This window comes from Trematosphaeria pertusa (assembly GCF_010094035.1).
Source record: "Trematosphaeria pertusa strain CBS 122368 unplaced genomic scaffold BU26scaffold_17, whole genome shotgun sequence".
NCBI lineage: Eukaryota > Fungi > Ascomycota > Dothideomycetes > Pleosporales > Trematosphaeriaceae > Trematosphaeria > Trematosphaeria pertusa.
In genome coordinates, this window is record NW_022987228.1 from 822,149 (window position 1) to 838,228 (window position 16,080).

General features: G+C 56.4%; 8 protein-coding genes across 8 annotated transcripts; 3 read left to right on the plus strand and 5 right to left on the minus strand.

Moving 5' to 3' along the window:
* Positions 1 to 1,419: 1,419 nt before the first annotated feature.
* Positions 1,420 to 3,825, plus strand: BU26DRAFT_570202 (uncharacterized protein; the record flags this gene model as incomplete). The annotated part of the gene is made up of 1 exon (XM_033833976.1): positions 1,420 to 3,825. One exon carries the CDS (start codon positions 1,420 to 1,422, stop codon positions 3,823 to 3,825), a length of 2,406 nt encoding a protein of 801 aa, XP_033678515.1.
* A 369-nt stretch (positions 3,826 to 4,194) lies between these two features.
* BU26DRAFT_437051 (uncharacterized protein) lies at positions 4,195 to 4,428 on the minus strand (the record flags this gene model as incomplete). Its single annotated transcript, XM_033824205.1, has 1 exon — positions 4,195 to 4,428. A coding segment is annotated over one exon (234 nt), but the record flags the coding sequence as incomplete, so codon positions are not given.
* Positions 4,429 to 5,711: 1,283 nt separating this feature from the next.
* Positions 5,712 to 6,239, minus strand: BU26DRAFT_436940 (uncharacterized protein; the record flags this gene model as incomplete). The annotated part of the gene is made up of 2 exons (XM_033824201.1): positions 5,712 to 5,828; positions 5,871 to 6,239. 2 exons carry the CDS (start codon positions 6,237 to 6,239, stop codon positions 5,712 to 5,714), a joined length of 486 nt encoding a protein of 161 aa, XP_033678517.1.
* Positions 6,240 to 6,811: 572 nt separating this feature from the next.
* BU26DRAFT_493503 (uncharacterized protein) lies at positions 6,812 to 7,921 on the minus strand (the record flags this gene model as incomplete). The annotated part of the gene is made up of 2 exons (XM_033826154.1): positions 6,812 to 7,517; positions 7,605 to 7,921. The coding sequence occupies 2 exons, from the start codon at positions 7,919 to 7,921 to the stop codon at positions 6,812 to 6,814; spliced, it is 1,023 nt and encodes a 340-aa protein (XP_033678518.1).
* Positions 7,922 to 8,572: 651 nt separating this feature from the next.
* On the minus strand, positions 8,573 to 9,934 carry BU26DRAFT_570206 (uncharacterized protein; the record flags this gene model as incomplete). The annotated part of the gene is made up of 1 exon (XM_033833977.1): positions 8,573 to 9,934. The coding sequence occupies one exon, from the start codon at positions 9,932 to 9,934 to the stop codon at positions 8,573 to 8,575; it is 1,362 nt and encodes a 453-aa protein (XP_033678519.1).
* Positions 9,935 to 10,283: 349 nt separating this feature from the next.
* BU26DRAFT_510017 (uncharacterized protein) lies at positions 10,284 to 12,037 on the plus strand (the record flags this gene model as incomplete). Its single annotated transcript, XM_033827188.1, has 2 exons — positions 10,284 to 10,464; positions 10,668 to 12,037. The coding sequence occupies 2 exons, from the start codon at positions 10,284 to 10,286 to the stop codon at positions 12,035 to 12,037; spliced, it is 1,551 nt and encodes a 516-aa protein (XP_033678520.1).
* A 780-nt stretch (positions 12,038 to 12,817) lies between these two features.
* BU26DRAFT_409534 (uncharacterized protein) lies at positions 12,818 to 13,230 on the plus strand (the record flags this gene model as incomplete). The annotated part of the gene is made up of 2 exons (XM_033822912.1): positions 12,818 to 12,928; positions 12,988 to 13,230. Coding segments are annotated over 2 exons (354 nt in total), but the record flags the coding sequence as incomplete, so codon positions are not given.
* A 1,285-nt stretch (positions 13,231 to 14,515) lies between these two features.
* BU26DRAFT_554988 (uncharacterized protein) lies at positions 14,516 to 15,943 on the minus strand (the record flags this gene model as incomplete). Its single annotated transcript, XM_033832296.1, has 1 exon — positions 14,516 to 15,943. One exon carries the CDS (start codon positions 15,941 to 15,943, stop codon positions 14,516 to 14,518), a length of 1,428 nt encoding a protein of 475 aa, XP_033678522.1.
* Between the last annotated feature and the right edge of the window lie 137 nt (positions 15,944 to 16,080).

Genomic DNA, 16,080 nt, shown 5'->3' on the forward strand with positions numbered 1-16,080 from the left:
CTCAATATCTGTGGCCTCTACTGTCGCAACTTTTTACGGTATTGACCCGTCCGGTCCGCTTCCGCTAGGCCCAGTGTCGCACCGCCAAGGACCGTTCACTCAGGATGCCACCCCCGAGATCCAGGCCACCGATACTACCGGTGTAGTACCACGCTGCTGACTCTTGAACGACAACCGAACTTTCGCCTCCGCCAACCAGACTATCGGGAGGTTACCCTCGCCCTTCGAGTTACCCAACGGTCGCCCTCTGCATGCTGTTTCCAGACGTCTTAGGCGGCATGAGCCTCGACTTACCCCGATCTCAATGGGTACAGCATCCGCGCCGTGCGGTATCTCGATATGGCCCGTGGACGCGGTGGGGGCTTTCGATGCCGCAGAGAGGGAGGCGCGCTCTGGCTGCGGGGAGGAAACGGGGCGAATTGAAGGCACGAGAGCGGTTCACGAAGAACCAAGCTGACAAGAGGTGCGGTCTGAGCCGACGAGAGAGCGGAGGATAGGCAGAGTGACGAGGTGCTGGGCTGCAAGCCGAAGAGAAAAAGGTGAGGGGAGTGTGTGGAAGGAAAGAGCGAAGCTGCCGTGGTGACGGCGAAAAAGTAGGCGAGGCTTTAATTGCGCTCTTGGCGGCAAAACGCGTGCTGGTGAAAAGCGTGGTGAAGGCGAATGGGGAACGCGTCTCCTGAGCACAACAAGCTGCCGTCGACGCGACTCGGCCTCGAGTGCACGCTGGCCCCTTAACAAATGTAGAATACTTTGCCCTAGCACGCAGGGTTTGCTACGATGTAAACTTTACATGTGGTTGGCAGCACGTTTGGAGACTGTGCTGAGACTGGCACGAGTACAGATGCCAGGTCTTCCACGATGTTCGAGACAACGGCCAAAGCGAGTCCACCCTCTTACGCAAATCTGAAAGGCACGGGCAGCTGCAGCACTGATTAGTACGCTGGGCTACAAATACTGGAAATGTGCTATATCACAAAGTCCAACAGACCTCTTGCAAATTTCATAAACCAACAGTTCACGTCTGCTACGGCGTACCAACGCTCAAACACTCTGACACCGTTTATACAAAGGGTACCAGAGCCTTCATATGTCTGGTGCCATATGTCTGGTGCAACTGTAGAGACAAGAACTTCCGCGACGAGGAACCTCCGCTTGTCCCATCCGACTAATTAGGAACAACAGAACTCTGCACGCGAGTCCTCGTATCTCTAGGGTTGTGAAATTACTGGTACATTCACCATGACCATACGAAAGTCGCGTCGCGTAAGGCCCTGGCGCGAGGAGAGCGCGCCAGTGAAAACACGATTGCTACAGCAAGATATCAAACCGCCAACACCTCCCGCTCCACACGACGCGCTCCATCTGTACATACAACCCCCAACCTAGTTTACAACTAACAGATCTGTTAGGGGACCAATCATGGAGTCAACCCTCGAAGGACGGAACGACGAGCGTCTACTGCCGAAGCGATACCGCCCGCGCTCCCAAACCGTAGCATACAGCCCAGTTGGTAACCAACAAATTGCAGGCGTTCAAGATGGAGATGGAAACTTCTCCCAGCAAGCTCGAACTGCGATCCGGCCTTCGTCAAACGCGACCTCTCTGGTTTCTCAAGACATTCCATCCAATGGAGTCTCAATGCAGCCTCAGGACCATCCGAAAATCGCGACGAGAAACGCGCCACCACACGCCCGCCCAACGCAGACCACCATGCCCTCGACGCAGACTCTTCACGCAAGCACCACATCGCTTCTCCAGAAGACCCTCCATCGACCTCCGCTCTCACAAGCACACACTTCCCCTCCAGATGGAGCACGACCAGAAATGGCCCCATCCTGGGACGCTCCGATCCCGTCACAACCCAGTGTTAACATTCCTGGCCCTCTAGTTCGAGACCGTCGTCACTCCTATGCTCCTCCTGGGTCACCATCGATGATGCCAATCCCTCCGCTGAACATGGATTTACTGACGAAGGAGAACCCAGATACAAAACGCTATTCATTGCAATCCCAGGCAATGCGACCTACTCGAAAGGTCGGGCCTGAGGCCAGCCGTCGACGTCGATCAAGTGCTTCGCTCGGTCGTCAGGACACCGGTGCAAATCCCGGCGTTGGAAAGAAGGAGAATGGGGAGGCACGGCTACAAGGACGACCAAACAAGCAGATAGAGCCTCCAAAGCCAGCCCTGGAGCGAGCAAAGACTGACCCTGGCGTACCGAAAGCCACTCCGCGTGGCCCGCTTCCGGCAGGACTTAACGACCGAGACACGTTGCCGTCGCAGCGACGCAATGCCACACCAGCTGCTAGCTTTGACGAAAAGCGCATACCGTCGCGTCATAGTCCTGGAGCGCGCGCAGTACGGCGGAAGAAGACTGGCATGTTCAATCCTGCTCAGGAGGCCGGAGTGGCGTCTCGTCAGCCAGTGCCACAGGATGAGGGCGGTGCTTGCCTGTCTTCGACTCACGAGCTTGGAGACTCGGGTCCTGAGACCGCCATTCCTGCCGCTGGGCTTCTACAACCAAAGCCGTCGACGGCGAGTTCACGTTCACCTCACCTTCAATCCAAATGGACTCATCGCCGTAACAAGACCACAATCTCGGACCTCTTGTCCAAGCACGCTATTGCGCACGACACTAGTACCCCGTACCCATCTAGTACTGCAAGGACAGCTCCGCCTCCTCTCAACTACCCCTTCTCACTCGATAGCTTCGGCTTCGGGCCCGGACCGGTAGAGTACTCCAGTGCCAGCAGCACACACACAGCCATATCAGCGCCGCACTCAAAGCCCCCTTCCCATAAACGCAACACTTCATCCTCCTCTTCCAGCGACCCTACCAAGCTCGCCGGCCCGGGCCACCGACGCACGGCATCCGCAGGATCTACCTCCCTCCCCTCCGATGCAAAAACAGACCTACAACGCAACCCGGACGCGCTTTCCACACTCCCAGACGGCTGCACAACCGCCGAACATACACAAGCCAGCGCCGACCCCGACCCCGACCGCAATCCCTGGCACAGCTTCGCCCACGCCAATTCCCCCCATCCACCAGCGCCACTAGACCCCCCCGCAAAGCACGTCCGCTTCGCCTCACACGCCTCCTACGCGCCCTCCCTACACTACAAAACCCCCTCCTCCTCCTCCACCAGCTCCAACCCCTCAAACCCGCTGCTCAACACGCCCGAATTCCGCTTCCTGGCGCGCATCCCCTCCGCCGACGGCGAATATGAAGACCCACTGCACGACGCAGACGCAGACAAGCACGACGAAGCAGTACGCGACAAGCTGCACCAGGCCGCCGCAAACGCGCGGCTCAACGCGCGGGGCAGAACGCGGCTTCGACTGCGACGGCGCGCGTACAGCGGCGGTCTTGCGGGAAAGCGGTTCGAAGAGGAGGAGCAGGCGGGCGAGTCGATGCAGGTAAAATGGCGCTTTGCACAGAGCAGGCAGGAGCGTCCTGCTGCGGGCGAGTTGGATCGCGGGTTTCGCTTCCCGCTGCTGACGCGCGGGGAGGAAGAGGAGGGAGAAGGAAGCCAGGAGTCTGCTGCTGCGCCACCGCTAGGAACGACGGCGACGGCGACGGCGACGGGGAAGCATAAGCGCTCGCGCTCAGGCTCGCTGGGTCGGGTGCTGCGCGCGCTTTCGCTTTCGGGGGATGTGAAGGGCGGTCCTCATCCACAGGGGAAAAGCGGAGTCAGCAGTGGAAGTGGGAGTAATGGGGATGAGCGGGAGGCGAGGGGGGATGGTCGGGGGCATAGGCGTAGTAAATCGCTGGGTGCGCGGGTGAATGGGGTGTTGAGGGGGGTGTTTGGGAAGGGGGGACAGTGAGTGTCTTTTGGGGTTAAGGAGGGGGCGTTCGTTCCCGAGATGCTTGGAGATGTAGTTGAGGTTAAGCACCTCTGGTTATGAGATGGAAGCGACTAGACTGATGGAGTGAGAGGAGGAGGGATGCGAGATTTGGGAGGGAAGTGCAAAGGGGAGGAGGTTCGAAGCGGTGCATGCTGATGGATGGGGTCGAAGCAGGAAACTAACCAACATGCTTCGACGAAGACATAATTGATTGATAAAATACCACACACAAGCAAGGATAGGACATGCACAACGAAGAAACGCTCTAGCTAGCTAGCACAAAGCAATGCCCTCCCCAACCCGCCATCCTACCCGCCATCCTTCCAGCCCCCAATCCACACACCACCCTCACTGACAAACAATAACCCCATTATCCAGATTCTGCAGCCCCCCAAAACTAACATCCCCGCCACCAGCCGTCAACGTGCCCACGCGCTGCGTAGCCCCGGCATCCCTGAAAACATTGCACGAGCCGGAGCCCGTAACGATGCTGCCGCGGTTCGCCTGCACGGGGTTGCCCAGGCTGCCGAAGTTCGCGCGGATGCTGGTGCGCGCGCCGTTCTGCGGGATGTTGGCTTGCACGGCGGTGTCGGTGGCGTCGTTGGCGAGAAGGACGCGGACGGAGGCCTGCGCGGCGGAGGTTAGTTAGTGTTTTTGCGTTAGTGGGAGGGAGGGAGGCAGGAGGTACCTGGCGGGCTTCGAGGGGAGAAGCGGCGGCGAAGGCGGAGAGGAGGGAAGCGAGGATGATGGCGGTCTTCATGTTTGTTTGTTTGTCTGGGGAGCGGGTGTGGTGGGCGTTGAGGGGGGTTGTAGAAGAGTTATGGAGTTGGATGGTATTGGAGTTTTTGGGGCGCTGCTGGTATGTATGTATGAGTGAGGAGGTTCTGTCTTCTCGCTTGACTCTTCTACCCTTTTATACTTACTTGGTGTGGGCTGTGCATCGCTGCTCTATCCATCCACCCAGGATTATCAGTTACCCTTCACAGCCGTGTTGACGAAGCTGTCGCTCCACTCCGCCTCAGCATGGTCCTGCAAAAATCAGCTCGTTTCGAATTGACCGCGGCAACGAGCGCATTTGTCAACGGTGCTCTGGGGATCTGGGCTACTGTGTGGGTAATGGTCGATCACGATACGCCGATGACGCCGACCTAGGCTGTTGTCAGATTCCTCCGATCACGGGGTGAAGTCGCGTGTACGTGTGGGGAACACGGCAGTGGCTGAAGTGTGTTGGCGTGCTATTCGAGGAGCATGATAGTGCAGTCTTAGGTCAGATTCCGATGGTGCCTGGGAAATGGGCTGAACTTGTGGGGACGCTGGTCGTACATGTGGATGATGTGCTGGTGCGATGATGGAAACGTGTAGGAGCATGTCAGCCGCTATTGGTTCGAATAGATTAAAACTCGGAAGGGGGCCGCTTAGTGAGCAGTAAGTACCGAGAGACAGAAAACAGTCTTGGATATGTAGGAGTGAGTAATTGGCTTGAGAAACACCGAAGGCCTGGAACATGCGACGGGAAAGGCCGATTCTCTAGAATAGGGAAGAGGGTGATTGCTCGAAGGGGCTTGGCAAATCAAGCTCATACTGAAATAGAAGAGTAGAGGTGCACCAAGACATGGAGAAACTAATCGTGGAAAATCGTACGTAACCGAAACCTCGAATTAGAACCTAGAAGCAGATGAGACTGACAAGGCTAAGTCGATGGATGTGTCCGTGTATACTTGGAAGGCTGGTTGATGCTGACCGGAGACTGCCGATGCCGAAGAAGCTCGGTTGAGAATATTGAAAGATGCAGTTATTGTCGTACAGAACATAGCCGGTGCATCCGGCCGCCCTTTCTTTCCTGGTACGGTGTCCAACCCGATTCTCTATTTCTTCTGCGTAGCATCCTTGACACCTTCCTGTATCGACTTGGCCGTCTTCTCGACGGCATTGCGGTCAAAACTAAAGTGCGATCCGTACCGGTCCTGAGCACTGTTAGATGACTCCGCTCCCTCTCGACAAATCAAGGATGCATATATACATACCTGCTCCGCGCCCTCGCCCTTCATAGCCGCCAGCTTCTTCGCCCGCGCCCACCCGTCCGCTCCGAGCCCGAAGTGGCCCTCGTATCTGTCCTGCTCGGCGCCCGCGCCCTTCGCATTTAGTAGGCTCTGCGTGGCCTTCATGACCTTCTCATTGTCGAGGTGGAAGTGTGCCCCGTAGCGGTCCTGCTCGGCGCCAGTGCCCTTATAGCTCGCCGCTTTCTTGATGCGCTCGAGGCCGTCGGTGCTGATGCCGAAGTGCATGGCGTAGCGGTCTTGCTCTGCGCCGGGGCCGAATCTCGATGGAGGGTGCTCGGTGGTGGGCGGGTTGGTGGCTGGCGGGTCGTTCTTGGTGCTGCTGAAGGGATTCATGGTGGTGTTTGTGGGTGACGTATGAGGGGCCCGAGGTGCAATTGAGCTCTTTTAAGGGTGGGGGAAGGTCGAGGTGGGCGGTTGGTGGTGCAATTGCAGGTGGGGAGACATCTGGTGAGGGAGCTCAGCTCTTTTACCTAGCGAGCGGGGTATGACGTCGTTTGGGCCCCCAGGGCCCTCGATGATCGAGTGATCCGCGCAACACTGTCGTTTGCAGCTGCATTTCGGGCATGCGACAAAGTTTTCGTGCAGAAAAGAGACGTGACGAATTGTGAAGACGAAAGACAAGGGCAGATGTGAGGCTCTGGGCACGCGACGCGATTTCTGCAGGTCGTGGAGTCCTGCGCTTTGATTGGCTAGCTGGGCCGATAGCGATAACGACAAGAAAACGACTTCCCGTCTGACATCTGTTCTCTCCTTCATCCCATCTCATGCGCGTCTGTAAATCTTTGCTATGTCTTCCATATTTAACGTTATGTTGTCCGTCCGGTTCTGTCGCACTCCTGCACTGTCCCATCACAATGACATCACCCATCGTGCGTTTCCAGATCAGGCAAGCCATCTTGGCGCTGTCACGTGCCACGGGCTCTGTGCTGGCTGGCTTTCTTCGCAGCTCGAGCGTCCATGATTTCGACAAGAGTCCGCTCGTTTAGTGCCCGGCCACCAAGAGCGCTGGTTACTTCATTTCGGGGCGTGTTCCTGAGCACTTCCCGGATGGCAGTAGAGCTCACCTCAACTTCGCCAAACGGGTCGAGGAAGTCGCGGACCGGCACGAATTGCAGCCTCCGGTCCGGGTCGTACTTATTCTGGCAGATCCGAGAAGAGCCGCTCTGCTGCAAACATTCCTCGAGGCACTGTCTCGCTGCCTCCTCCCAGCCCTGTACGTTTCGGAAACGCTTCTCTTTTACTCGACGCCCTTGCTCCGGATACAGCAGATGCAGCACTACTATAGCTGAAACCTCACGCCGGGTTACGCGCTCCATGAGATGTTCTTCGGCGGAGCGGGCATTTTTCCACGCCCGACACCACCGCAGGGGCTCTAGCGACCCATCTGGCGCCATGAAGTAAGCGGGCCTGAATACATCACTCACAATTACCTCATAAACTTCCGCCCCCCAGAACCTGCACCCATGGTCCTTGGTCAGGTAATCCGGCCCGCCCACGACTACGAACTCGATCTTGAAGCCGTCCTTTGCTGCGGCCTCGAACAAGTCCTCCGTAATCGCACGATGTACTCGCATCCCGTACGGATTTACCAAGACCCACGGATCAAGGCACCTATCTTGCCATAAGCGTGCGCGGTCTTGCCTAGATAGGATAAGCGCGTCGGGTTCCTTCTCTTCAAACTTCTTCCTCAGGCTGGACTTGCTTGCCGGCGTGATGATCGCGGCGATGACGTTGGGGTATGTGCTACGGAAGAAGGCGTGGCAGAGTAGGAGTTTATGCCCAATATGTGGGGGATTGAAAGAGCCGGAGAAAAGAATCACGCGGTTGGTTATGCCTTTCTTTAGTGTTGGTGTGGGAAAGGTGGCTGACGGCCGGAAGAAGCAAGTTGGTAGCTCGTCATGAATATCGGGAGGAAGCACTGCGCGGATGTACTGCTCCAGGGGCACGGTCTTTGGCGTTGAAATGGGAGTATTGGTTCTTTCCGGACGCGCAACTTCCGGATGTGGCCTGGGCATAAGTGGCATGGCCGTGAGCAACGGTCGTGAGCCGTCATCGTCGCAGACACATCGCAACTCGGAGAGATGCCGGCTATGTTTCTGACCCATCGTCCTGAACGTAAGTTGGGGTTGCAGTGTAAATCGAATGCAACGAGGCCGCGGGAAGGAATTATCCACGGTTAAATAGTCGAACGTTCCCCTACCCCTAAAAGCTTTCACGGATGCTGTTCGCCGATGTCACTGCCAGGTGGACGAGCACCACATTTCACGGTGAGCGTGACTTTGGTTGTCTTTCACGACATGCCGTCCATGCATCCCGCGGAACTTTCACTTTGGTTGCAATGGGACCTTTCACTGACCTGGAACTTTCACTGACCCGGAACTTTCACTGAATTTCGTTTGCAACAATACCTGTTCACTTATCAACACTTGCAGTCCACCAGTAGGGTCACGGAGAGATGTCCTCGTCTTCTATACTGCTAGGATTACCTGTCTATTTTCGTCTCCTTCCTCCTTATATCAAGGGCCCTGAGCTATACCTTGGAATGTTCCTGGCCTGGTAAAACGACTCGATTGGAATTCTGCCTTACTTATTTTGAGAGCTATATCCTCACACGTCCGAGTCATACCCGACGTTCTTCACGGCGCTTCCGCTCCGACTCATCCTCACTAATCTATACTACCGGCCAGGAAGTGCTTTAAGGCGTTTTGAACAACTGTGTCGGAAATGAAGTTCTTCGCTACGCCCAAACGCTCCATCACTTCATCGATTTCGATCTTTATGCGGTAACACTTCATGGCAAACTGAATGCAAGAAGCCATAATCCTTCCGCGCTCCGTCCAGCGATACTTCCAGCCGAATAAGCTTCGCTCGGCCGCCTTGGTCCATACGCGGCGAGCCACCGTTTTGACATCGCCGTTGCGGACGTGCTGCTCTGCCCGATACTTTACTGGCGCTTTGGCGAGGAAGTCGTCGAGGACGGAGAACGCAGCGAGTTCGACGATGCGGTTACGGGCTATGTCGTAGAGAGTCGAAAAAGGACATTCGGGGCGTGGCGGGGCTTCGAACTTTTCGAGCAACAGCTCGTAGTTCCCAACAACGCCTTTCAAGTGGAGCGCCAGCATGACGGCCACCGTCGCCAGCGTCCCAAGCTCAGCGTGCACAAAGACATGGTGGTGCCGCAGCAGCTGTCCGAAGAAGTCCTTGGCTAAGCCCCCGATGTCGCGGTGCTCACCCATACCAGTAGAACATACCTCGTCCAGCTTCAGCATCATTTCCTCCTCTTTATTTATCTCAAACGCCCGCACGTACGCCATTATATCCGCCACGCGGGGAAGCATAATATGGCCATGCGGCTCAACATACGCAGGCTCGCACTCGCGCGCTATCCACCTAAACTTCTCCCACTCCCGCGCCTCCTCCCCCAGGTCAATAAACTCCGGCAACAGCGCATCATGCCAGCGCCGCAGCACCCTTCCCCTCTCCTCGCCGCTGCGTCGCCGAAAGCACAGCCGGCAATGGAACGACGCACCAACCCCCGCGTAATTATTGCGCGCTGCCCCCGCGCAACTGACGCCGCAAGCCGCCGCCTCCGCCACGTAAACCAGGTGGCCGCACGTCAGTCGATGCAGGCGCGAGAACTGCCCGTGGCAGATGCGGTTCTCGGCGACGCCACGGGCGACCATGGTGTCGGTGACGAGCGGCTCGATGCTGTTCCATTGGTTGTAGAGGGGCGTTTGGTAGAGAGGGGCGGGGTTGACGGCCGAGAAGACGTTTTGGTAGTTGCGCTGGAAGGTCAGGACGCGGCGCGTTGCGGTGGCGCGGGATGAAGTGTCTTTGAGGTTGTTTGCGATCCATTGCCGGACTAGGGCGTTTGAATGGTCCCGCCGGTGAATGTGCGAAGGGGGTGTGGCTTCTAAGGCTTGGGGGGCTGCTGCTGCTGTTACTGGGGCCGCTGGATCTGGGGCCGCTGGTGCCGCTGGAAGGTTCTGCGGGAGAAGCTCGATGGCCTTGGCGCTGGTGGGCAGCATGGTTGTTCCTTTGGAGGCCGAGAATGTTGGGATGTGGGATGGTTGTGTGGCATTACATATCATTGTGTAAGCGCGGCGAGGGGTTGGGATGTTGTTTGTTTCTATCTTACACTGCGGTTCGGTATCCTTTTATTTGGGGACTATTTCGCTTTCACAGTGGCAGATGGAAGCATTGACCATGGTTTGCTGGAGAGCGTGTTCAAGGTACTTACTCCCCCTTCGAGCTACACTAGATCTCTTTGGAAACTGGATATATAACAGTCATACTATACTGGGGAAAGGAATATTAGGAGATGTTGTCCAACTGGACTGAGGTACGTTGGACCTACGTTCAGTTTATAAAGCGACAATGCCTGTTGGTGCCTTCGGTGACCATCCTTCTCAGGGTGACTTGATGCGCATTGTGCTAGCAGCAACTCCTGGTCGCCGAGGCCCCGAGGCCCGGGGGTTTCAAGGGGTCATATCTTTACTTTTGACTTGGCAGCGCATGGGAAGCGGAACTGTGCGCTGCTCCGTGCTGCATTTAAGCTGTCAGTTTCCCTTCGCAAAAGTCCTATCGACACAACCCGAGACCGCAACACATTGATACAACTGCCTCGAATCCAAGGTCTAACGCCTACGCTCCGTCATCTACAACGACTTCGACCTAACTCTCGACCAGAAGCCCTCTACTATCAGCCGATAGCTCATACCAACCTACTCTGCTAAGAAGTCATCAAACTGAAGCTCACAGATATGGAGTCAGCACTCGAGTCGAAGACTCCAAATTCCCCACGAAAGCATCAACTTTCTTCGTCAGCATTTCTGGCTAAGCAACGTCGCCCCTTCGGTGTTTCTAAGGAGGCCAAGAAAGCCACTGGAGAGATCAAGAGCATCGAAGTCCAACTTAAGGACATTGACCTCTCAACGTCAAATGCTGGCCGTCCGGAAGGAAACGAGGGCATAATCTTGACGCCAGTGGCCGAACAGGACTTGGCACGAGGAATTGAGCGAAACGGACCATGCCAGGAGGGCCATTCCCGCGTCCACAAGCTTGAATGTGGCCACATTGTGCTGTGCGAGCATGCAACACCTTGCGGAAGCAACTGCCAGGAAGACACCGCCGTCTCGGACAATGCACGCATCTACTGCACCCTCTGCCTCCGTCGTGTGCTGAACTGGGATGTGGAGCACCACAACAACCGCTGGCAGGATCTGCTCCTGCCCACATTCATCATGGAGGAGAAAGAAGGGGCGGACTGGAAAACATACGAGAACGTCGTGAGAGCTTCTGAGCCAGCCTACATCGATCCCTCAGGCAACATCATCCGCCCTGTGACGCAACTCGCAGTCGCCCTGATCCGCTCCTACGAGCGGCAAAAAGAAACCTTCCTCAAGTCGAAGCTCAAAACCACCTGCCTAGACATCCTCCCCCTCCCCGACGAAGCCAAGCACTTAGTCAAAACCCGGGCCCTGGCCGACTTCAACCGCCTCCTCTGCCACCACCACACCTTCCAGCACATGGACCTGCGCAACCTCGCCGCGCTCGCCCTCTGCGCCGCCGCCCACGAAACTAGTCCCGTGCACATCGCCGACCGCCTCATCACCGGCGCCCTCGACGCCGACCCCGCAGTCTTCGAGCACTTCCGTGCCGCGCACGACCACATCGTCTTCATCGCCGCCATGGAGAAGGTGCGCGATTTCGTCTTCGACGCACCCAAGAAATACCGCGAGCATCCCCGCTGGGCGCACGTCATCCCCGTCACCAAGCGCATCTGGCAAACCATCAAGAGCAACAACGTCATCAGCAGGACGCAGCGCAAGGGCTTCGAGGACGCGGTAACCGCGGCGTGTGTCGTTATTGCTGCGGGCCAGTTCCGCATCGTGGTTCCGTTTGAGGATGCGTGCGCGGCGTTTGAGGTTAAGTCTGACACCGAGGAGCAGAGGACGGGGAATAGGTATGCGTATGGGAAGGTGGCGAGGTATGTCAAGGCGAGGGATTATAGGAGGCCCTTGGGGAGGCGGGTTAGTGCGAATGAGAAAGTGAGGAAGAGGGTTTTGAGGCGGGATAGGGAGACGGAGGGGCTGAATAAGGCGTTGGCGTCGCTGTTTGATGACTTCTAGTCGCTGCAAGTTTCGAGGACTTGTCGTTGCATAAGGCGGGTTTGCTATTGCGAGAGCAGGAGCGTAACGGTCTCCGGTATGGGTTTCTTGCGGGTTTAGTCGTCGTTTCGGAACTGTTACCGGATATATGAGAAATACTTCTAGAGAGCACTAGGTGTTCCCCTTTTACTGCTCCCGATAGAACCTCTCTCGCAAGGGGGGAATGTTGCGTTCCTTTTAGTCAAGATCAAGGTGTGTTTTCTTCCTATTAGCATAGAAAAATTCATAGTTCTATTTATTCAAATGCGAAATACCAAGTTTACTGTTCGTTCATACATAGTCGTGTGCTAAAATTCTGCCGGTGTATGGGAGGTCTAGTCGTGCTCAGGTCTACTGTTGTAGTGCGGGAATTTACATTCACGGCGTTGCACCGTCATTATCGGCCTTGATATCTCTGGCACATGATCGCCACGAAAAGAGGGGCACGGCATCGTTTCAGTGAAGTTTAAACATAATTCAAACCACAACGACCGTCAACTGCGAGGGTTTCAAGGGGGTTATTTAAGGGCAGCCTTGCGCCTCCCTCAAGATCTAGCGTAAGGCGTCCGATTCCAGCCCCCAATCTCCTCGCAATCCCAACCAACCACGGCTCGGTTTCCCACCCCCGTCGCGTTGCAGCCAAGCAAACCTTAGAAGGGGCGTACGGATGATCTTAAAACCTTCAACCCTGCTCGCGCGAGGCAATACCAACATTTAACTCCTAACATGGCCGACAGCAGCACCCTAGGACCATGCTGCAACATCGACCCCTCCTCCGTATCTGCGAGCGATCGAAGTACTTGGTGCCGCTCGCAGACTGATACCTGCAGCACATTGTGCGACGCGAACACGTCGGAAAACGCATGCGACGCTGTGAGTTCGCCACCTATGCGGGGAACACGAACGACGGGGCTAATAAGCGTTTGCGCCAGAATACACTCGACTTCAGCTGTGCATGTGTCGCGCAAGTCTCGTTCAATATTTCTGATTATAACGGGAGCATTCCGGCGTTCGAGTGCACGACGTGGATTCAGCAATGTGTACTGCAATCGTCGGTGAATGGTACGGAGCAGCAGCAGCAATGCTTGTCGCACTCTTGCGGCACCAAAGACGCCGTGGCCCTTCCTGTCGGGAGCGATGCGACTTCTGTAGGTAGTGCGACGTCCACGGCTGCTTCGTCGGCGTCTTCTGCAGCATCCCGGACTTCGTCTACATCTTCCGGAGCTTCCACCACAGCGACTTCTTCGTCTTCCACCACTCCCGCAGCCATCCAACCACCGCAGAAACCGGGAGCATCAGGAGGCACCATCGCCGGCGCCGCCATCGGCGCCCTTCTCGGCCTAACAATCCTCCTATTTCTGCTCTGGTATTTCGTCATTCGGCCAAGGAGGAAGAGGGGAAGGAAAATCAACGGATACGCAAACGGCGGCAGAGCGACGCCGACCACCGGCGCCGACGAAAAGCAGGTCGCGGTCCCCATAGCCTCCGAGATATCGCAGAAGCCGGAGCTTTATGGCCACCCGATCGGGCAGCCCAACGGTGCGGTAGCGGAGTTGTATGTGCCACCGCACCAGCACCGGATGCCTGGGGTGCAGCAGGCTTCGGAATGTTATCCGGCTGCAGAGGTGCCCGGGCAAGTTACGCCGTACCACGACAAAAATCAACCAATCAATCAGGATCCTGTGGAGCTGCATTCCTCCATTCAGGGATGGGGGACTGAAGCGCATACACCACCTAATGCTGCGGCCTCATCTGTCACTGCTACAGAGCCACATGCGACATCGGAGCCTACACCAGCGGAAAAAGATATAACAGAAACAGGTGCAACTTCTCCGGCTCCAAGCATCGCTCGTGTGCGGCAGCTGTCGCCGGAGGAGATCGCGCAACTGGAGGAAGAAGAGCGAAGGATAGACGCCGAGTTAGAAGAGGTGAAGCGCGTGAAAGAGCTGCGCGAGCAGAAGCTTTCTATCCAGCGGAAGTTGTGGGAAGCGAGGAGCGGGTAAGAATTAGGGCTGTGCGTTAAAGTGAGGTTTTCCGTGGTCGATTGCACGGCTATTAGATTATATTTAACGCCGTTTTTGGGCACTCTATCTTCGTAAAGAGGAAAGATTACGGTGTCTGGACGGTCAACGGAATCGTCTGTGGAGGCCTAAACGCAGGGTTTCGACTCCAACGGCACTTCTTAGCAGTTCAAAGACAATACGGAAATGTCCGCCGCTCATCTTTCTTACCGGGAGAGGTCGCAACCGTAAGATCTCGCCTACTAAAGATCGGACGAGTGGACTACTGGACGCGCCTTGCATCCCTGGGCAATTTCAAAGCACTATAACAAACGGTTTTATATTTACCGCATTCGATCTACGGCGATCCTACGAAGAAAGAGACGCAAATTCCCACGAGCCTTTCGGCTACTCCAAGGCCACAACCTTTCCCTGCGTATCGTTATCGCAGCCCTGTGTTCTACGATCTAGCCGAGTCTGAGATAGTCTCTGGAGGATCCGTGTCTCCCTTGACTTCGGAGTTCTTGCTTCCAGGCGCGACGATACGCAGAACGCCAAACTTCCTGGCCGCACTTTTCGTAGGGTTTTCCCGCTCGATATCGTCCGGCTGCGTTGCGAGCTTCTTACACCACTCCGTGCCGAAAGAAGGTTGGAACTCCTGGTTGATCTCGCGATCCCGCACCCTTGCTCGCAATGCAGGGTGTTCTCCCAAGAAACGGAAGACTTCATCTGCCGCCGGCAGCTCCTTCTCCACGCCACTCTCATACGCGGAAATCTGCTCGGCCAGCTTCTCCACCATGCGATACGTGTACCGGCTGTCCTTGGGTAAGCACAACCAAATCGATTTCATCTCGTCCGGATACAAAGGACGCTTGAGGTGTTCGCCCGCAATAGTGTTATCCACACGACTCGCATCCCGGTGCAGTCCGAATGCCATGAAGGTCCGCGCGAGGGAAATGGCAGCGAAGAGGTTCTGCGGTACACAGATCGGCCGCATGGAGCCCATGCACTCCCATTTGCAGGCGCGCATCATCCACGCAAGCATGATCTTGATCCCGACATGGTTGGCGAGGCCGCGGGGAAGACGCAGCTCTTGAGTCACTGGGCCGCCACGCCAGTTCTCGTTGTCTTCGCGCTCGACTGTGCGGAGGAACTTGGCGATGGCGGGACGGCTGCAGAAGAGGACCAGCATTTTCTTGGGCACCTGGTATGCGAAGACGGTGCTTGTTCCTTCCTCGATGATGTTGACTTTACGGCCGAAGAGCCCATTATGAAGACGCTGCGGGTCAATCCATGGCAGCAGCGAGTGAAGATCGCGGTACTTTCGGACCTCGTCGAGAGGAGGACATGGCTGGTCGTCGACTTGGGTGCTCCCACTGTAGTCGGATGTACAGTAGCCGCTATGGCCGGATTCACGATACTCGTGGCCTGCATCGTACCCGTGATCCACTCCGTCGTCATAATACGCGCCTCCTTCGCCTCCTTCTCCGTACTCCTCATAGCACGGATATACGGCGCTAGAATCTGCGTCGCTATGTCCCCACGAGCCCGAAGTATACGAATACCCCACGTAGGGCGCCGGGGTGTATTCGTTTGGATGAGTCATGTACGGTGGTACGAACATGGGTGGTGCCTGGATAGGTTGCATAGCATACCTCATGACGGAGCCATCGGCACCGTAACGATAGTACGTTGCCATATCGAACGATGAGCGAGTGGATTCAGTCGCTGGCGGACTGGCGAAATTCTCGGTCGGCACAGTTGTTACGTCGGAAACGGAGTTTGCTAGCGTGTTTGCGTCCGTGGCGGAGCTGGCGGAGCTTGCCCTTCCGTGCGAGTTGTCGTTTCCCGGAGAGGCAACAACCCGTGAGCAGGACGTGGAGTTCATTTGGAGTGGTTGCAAAAAGAAGGGTTCTGTGCGTGGAAGCGACGTGCAGGTTATTACTGGGGCGGAACGAGTTTTGTAGTCGCGGGGCGGATGAAGATAGTGAGGAATTGAAGTGATGGTGAACCGGAGGGATGAGA